Genomic DNA, 6,707 nt, shown 5'->3' on the forward strand with positions numbered 1-6,707 from the left:
ATTTTCCAAATTATATACATATATAAAAAAATCATGTTATCACGTACATATAACCTTTCAACAGCCCTTTTAAAAAATAACATATTGCAGACATAACTAGTTTTATCACAACGAATTAATGTATTCCGCACAGTTAAAGTTGGCGATAGCATAAACGCCATCAATATGGTTTAATGAAATTATTAAACGATTTTAAAATATTGAATCACTCATGAGTTTATAGTCACGACAGCAATAATGATAAATATTTTTTTATTAATAATAATTTTTGATAGTGGTAAAGTTTCGCGTGACGCAAATTGTACGATTTATATATTTTTTGTGCGTTCTATAATATAATTCAATATAAACCACCAACGACTTAATAAAAATGCAATTGTACAATTTTTTTATTCATTTTCTAACACTGTTCGAGTGGATTTTTATGTTGCGATTAAAGAAAAATTAAAAAAATGCGCTAGATCTCTATCTACAAAATTTTAATACACAGAAGTTTTAAACTTTCAATTTTTCATGGAATAATTATTATAACCATTATATTATATTCATTTTTACGGATCGAAAATGCTCGTTTATTAATTAAATGTATGTATATGAACTTGTTAAAGTATCGAGATTTTAACTCGGTCATTTTATCTGTATTACAGATCGCTAACAACCCCACACTTGTATGCACTAAGAAAAAATCGATTCCTTACTTTTTCCCCCACGTTTATTAATTCGCTTAGGTACTTCATTCGTTATATTGTGAGTATATTGAAAACAATCCAAAAGCTACTTATAATAGCTTTAATTCGACATTAGAATTGAGATAATCCTTATATAAAATGTCGTAAAACGAACTTGATTGTGAGAACGCAATTCAAGCATACTTAATGGATAATAGTTTTTATATAGCTTTTAAAAATATTTTTTTATACTATTATCAAAATTATATTAAGTTTTCATTATTTTTAAAAATATTTCAATGATATCAATAATAAACAACTAAAACTTTTTCTGTAATTTTTCACAGCTCAGTTTTACATATGTGTAATAATTGGCATAGGTTATTCTTATATGAAATATTTAGTTAAAATATCTAAAATTGCTTAAAATATTTAACAACCATCTATTAACAAAACAGTTTTTTTTAATAATGGGGTGGGTTTAATTATAGAAATAAATCGTTAAAAATTCTATACAAATTAAGTACATGTTTGTATAATATAAGTTAGAAAAACTGTTGATGGAACGCATGAAAAATTTTATCGCGATTTAAATATTACCTGTTGGCACACTATACAGAATGTCCTTTTTTTAATTTATTTTGCTAAGCAGGTAATATGTTTTTCTAATAATATGATTTTTTATTTAATGAAAAATCTATCTATAATATGGCCTATGTTCGTGAAGCTCTCAATCAGGTCAACTTTTCCACTTGAAATTAGGCACTACTCGCTCGGCACATCCTTTATACGTTTACCCATGCTTTATCCATGTCTTGAGCGACTTTCGATTGAAATGATTCGTCCAGCGTGTAATAATAATCGTCATCGTGACGAATAATCGTAAAACGAGAGTGCGATATGTGACGAGTCACGCGGCCGCAAAGGAAGCCGGTCCTCCCTGGTTGACAATGAGTCGGGCTTTGCCCCTTTTTTTCAACCAGTCTCGGGATTATTAGGTTGTCCCCTTCTTTGTGCGACCGTAAATATTATTATTATTATTATTAATAGCGGTTGTAACGCTGCGTCACGATGACTGTGGCGGTTGACGCGGAGTCACGAACCCGGCACGAACAACATCATCGTGCCAACATTTGCCAACAATATTATTTTATATGCATGTACACGTGAGTGTGTGAATGTGCAGGGTTGTTTCGGTTGATACAAGTGGAAGGCGATCGCCAAAGGTGGTTTAATTAAATCATAATTCAGGATCGCGTAAGACTGGCGTTGATTGGATTACTGTATGTCAAATGATTAATGTCGAAATGTTTGTAAATATTTTTCGCATTATTAATCGAGACACATGTGTATATAACCAAAGAAAGGTTTTGATATACATATATAGATTTTAAAGTTAATTTAAAGCCTAAAAGAAAACACAACAGCCGTTCAACGTGCTGATTTCATTAAACACACGAATAACTTTATCTTAATCATCATTCTGTTATGTTAATATTTAATAAATATTAATTCGTTACAATTGTTGGCCATGCGATTGTATGGCCATGCATGGCAATTGGATATTGACTGTAAAAAAAAAATCTTATGACTTTACCGAGTAGGTACCTTTTGTTCCCAAATTTGTGCTTCTATTCACTATTAATTGATATTAATATATACATATGTTCATATATAATATATACATTTACCTTAAATTAGTTATTTAAATACATTACACATTTTACTTCAAAAGGTCAATTATTTTAATATTTCCTTTTTAATAATTTAAAATGCGTTATTTAATTAGTAAATAAAAATACAAGTAATAGTGATTTATGTGCAAAATAGTATGGAATTAGTTATTATATACATACATATTTTAGTTATATAAATCTGCAGTTCCTACGATTTTTAATTATGACTGAAATATTGAATAATGTAAAATTTCCAATTAATAAAATGACGATATAATATCAAGTATTAAGAATTTTCCTTGAAATCAGTGATTTAAAAACCTTGCAATATATCAATTATAGATATATGTACTTATAATAAACGTATTAAACTGGCACAATGTTACTGAATTATAAAAATAGGTATTCGGCAAAGAGTAGTGATACTTATTTCAGTTAAGAAAATTTAAAGTCTGCACGAAAAAAGTGTGTAGTACTTATTTTGTATTATGTCACTTGCGTAACGACCTTTCATGTTGTCGTTAAAGAGTCGCAAATCAGATTTCATGAGAATTTTGACCTTTACGAGAGCTCAATACGACCGGGGGAGAGTATATTTAATATTTTTCACGTCACAAAAAATAGAAATAGCTAAAAAAAAAAAATACCCGCATTTAGAAATTTACATGTTTCCTCTTATGGTACAATATAAAATGTGTAATAATGTTTCCAATCGAAAAGTTTCATGGTTAAGTGCTTATATTATTTATAAAAATTCAATAAAAATCCCCATTACATTCCCCCAACTACAGTGATGGCCGTGTTAAGGTTAATACATACATATACATATGTACCTATGTACATACATATAATATTATAAGGCACATAATATAAATACTTATAGGTAGGTATGTCTACATTAATGTGTTGATAATGTTGATGTGTGCTTTTTTATTTGCTTGTGTCATTTTTTGAATATTATATCTCGTTATTGATTGTCTTAATCATCTCTGTTCTTTGTGATGGACAGTGGTTTTCAAACTACCAATAAATTTCATACTACAAATGTATGTACATATGTACCTACATACATACATATAATATTAGATTGGCTTCTTTCGTGGAATTCGTGCTCTGCACTTAACAACAATTTTTCTTTTATTCATTTTATTTTAAATTATAATGTATTATGACACTGTAGTATATTTTAAAAACGTTTTAATTTAATTTTAAGTTCTGAAAGCTTTCTTTTAAAATAAAAACTTTAATAAGTACGTAAGTGAAATAATTCGTTTTTTCAAACCATATAATATATTCATAATAATACATATCAATTTATCAGCTAATGTTGAAAATTTCAAAAATTTTATTTACATATTATTTTTAATTTTTAAAAAGGCAAACGTTTGAGAGCGCTTATGGAATGCTACAAATTCATTCCACTCGAAATTAACTGACAATTACATCGAACGCTGAGAATTGAGACCTTACGAACCCAAAAGATATTTCAATTTCGCAATTCTCTCGTGTCGTAACGGTACAAGAAAATATTCATCACAAATTTCTATTTCGATTCAAAAAGGTCCAATGTCAAACATCTGTGGTTCCGAGAAATTGGGCTTTTACATTCGAAAAATATCAACGTATTAAAATGACATATTACTTGTTTTTAGACATTAGCATTATAGTTTTTAAAAACATTGACATGTATTATACCTATATAGTACTCACCCGCTGGTTTCGGTACATTCCTTTTCACTTGCATCCATTTATATGTGGGCACGGCGTGGTGGTGTTGATTATGTTGTCCAGGACCCGGTCCCTGTCCCAATCCCATTCCAGGTCCAGGACCCAATCCAGGGATGTTCTGCAACCCCTGCTGTTGCTGCGCCCCCCCTAATCTTGTCCCGATCTCTTGCTGTCTGAAACAATCTCCTCCGTGATGCATATCCTTGCCAGCACCCAAATCCTGCATATGCTCGCTCTTTCCTTGATAATGTCCTTGATAGTCCAAACAAGAGTTTGGGGAACCACTCTGATGCATCACTATATGTGGATAATTGTTCATATTGTGGTTCGTTCCCTCACCTTCAATAAAGTGCATATTATATTTGGTCTCTAGGAAATGATTGTCCAACTTGTGGTGGTGATGATGGTGACTCTGATGATTGGCGTCAAGATGAGGTATATTTGGATAATGACCCATGTCAGCCGAGTAAGCACCCTGCAAATTGTGCTGAGGATATGCCTGACCCGGATGTATCGATGCGTAGTCTAAATTAGTGTAACTTAAGCCATTATCAGTGTTGATTATTGGGTCGGGATGATCGTGGGTCACCGGTGGCGTTTGATGATCGTGACCTGGAATTTCCTGATAGTGATGATAGTGACTTTCGGCGTAATACCCATGCTCTGGTGGAAAATCAGTCTGGCAATAGGATTCTGGATATGTCTGCTGCTGATTGCCGTACATGGTGACATCCATAGTCATCATGGCGCTGTCTTTCCAAACACAGCCTCTGGGCTTTTCAACACATTAAAAAATCACAACATATTACATTTTTACATTGTAATTGCACGCAAGTGTCAATCAAGAATTTTACATGTTGGTGTTTGTTTATTAGACGTGTAGTAAGTTGTCGAATGTCTAATTAATTAGTCGCGAATGACATCTACGGCTGTCAAGTTGACGTGTTGTCGTGTTGTCGTGTAAACAAACGGTGTCGCGTTTTTAAATGAAATTGAAAATAAAGTATTGAAAAAAGGGCAAACGGCAGGTCGAGCTGTCGAGTCGAGCCCGCGGCGGTCACTGAGCTGCTCGACACAACTTACCAAGCTATTGACGTTGGTGAGACACCAACAAACTGTGGGCCGCGTGCTAGTCAATATATATTATATACATATATATATATAATAAAAAGATAAGGACTCTTTTAATAATTTTAAATGATTTAAATGTAACTTTTCAAAAGAAAAAAAGAAAATCGTGAGTCTAATTAGAAAATTTTCCGATACTCCAATATAATTCAATATGAATGTGAATCGATTTTGAGTATTTACATACATATGTATCGCAAGCTTCACATTTATATATTAAAAAAAATTAAATTAGAACATAGTGATTTTACAGGTTGCCTCAAAGCATCGTTTTAACCGGAAACATGAAAAAAAATCAATAAAAAGTATATCAAAACATTTTAAAGAAATATTTCTATACCTCTGTTTTAAAACAATGGCTTGCAATTTAAATATGAAATAGACGTAATTTGTGGTTTCTTTATTTTATTTTTTTTATTTGTTTTCATTTCACTTAAATGAGTAACTTAACTTTTAGGTTGATTTAAATTTCATATTCTTAATAAAAATCACTTTTCGGCATTTTTTTTTATTTTTGGAATAATGATAGTTAACAAAATAAGCTCTCAACAACTTTCATATTCAAAACAATGATGGAAAAATGACCGTTTTCTGAAAAGTCCACTTCCACCATTCAAATGGCTGTTGTGAGCGTTTTATATGAGAGTTTCTGGAAAAAATGATTTCTCTATCAAAACGAATCATAATTGATCTAATTTTACTGCAATTAATAATTATTGGGCGATTATTTTTTTTGAATAATAAAAAAAAACTTGTTTGTCTGTTGAAATGTTTGTCAAGATAAATCGATTGATTTGAAGGGACAAGACATTGTTCAAAATCGATGAAACTTTTCATTTAACGTTTCCTTAATAAGATTCACACTTTTCACTTGTGGAAATCCTAAAATTCCCATTTTTTGCTGCCGTCTAATATGTATTTTATATAAAAAAAATATTTGTTCTTTTGTATTTTGTATTTATTTATTTTCTATTTAACGTCACCATATTAGAAAATTCGCATTCACATCTCTTATGAGATGAAATAAGAAGACTTAGCGGCAACAATCGAGTTTGATAATTAGCTCGGGGTGAGTCATCTTTTCACTTCACAAACGAATGGAACAACACTACTAGTATACTATATTAAATTATTTAAATATATATTTTAATTATTAACTATATTAGTATACTATATTAAATGTATATTTTAGCATATTAAAATATGATAAAAATCACGTAATCAAAATTGATAGTAACTGGCATCAAATTCTATTTATATTGATATTTATAGTTACATAAGACAAAACCACAAACAATTGTTTCGTTTGTATAAAAAAATTGCCGCACGCTATTCGAAATTAGCTCTGCGGTTAAATTGTTACGTTGCAAATATGAATATTTTAACAATCCATTGAGCAATTAACGTGTTACGCAAGTTTGATATTCGCTGCGCGTAATCGGAATCACATGGCAATGTATGTGTCTTTGTCTCTCTCGCACTACGTGAAATTCATGCGGAAAAATCC

At 30.7% G+C, this 6,707-nt stretch overlaps 1 protein-coding gene across 1 annotated transcript in view; it reads right to left on the reverse strand.

Moving 5' to 3' along the window:
* Window positions 1–5,134, reverse strand: part of lab (labial) — a 31,602-nt gene extending 26,468 nt beyond the window's left edge. Inside the window, exon 1 of the mRNA XM_077430715.1 lies at window positions 4,055–5,134. Coding sequence (XP_077286841.1) covers window positions 4,055–4,817 — 763 coding nt within the window. The 5' untranslated portion in view covers window positions 4,818–5,134. The remainder of the gene's footprint in view (window positions 1–4,054) is intronic.
* Window positions 5,135–6,707: the final 1,573 nt, after the last annotated feature.

The sequence above is a fragment of the Arctopsyche grandis genome, chromosome 5 (assembly GCF_051622035.1).
Source record: "Arctopsyche grandis isolate Sample6627 chromosome 5, ASM5162203v2, whole genome shotgun sequence".
Lineage (NCBI taxonomy): Eukaryota > Metazoa > Arthropoda > Insecta > Trichoptera > Hydropsychidae > Arctopsyche > Arctopsyche grandis.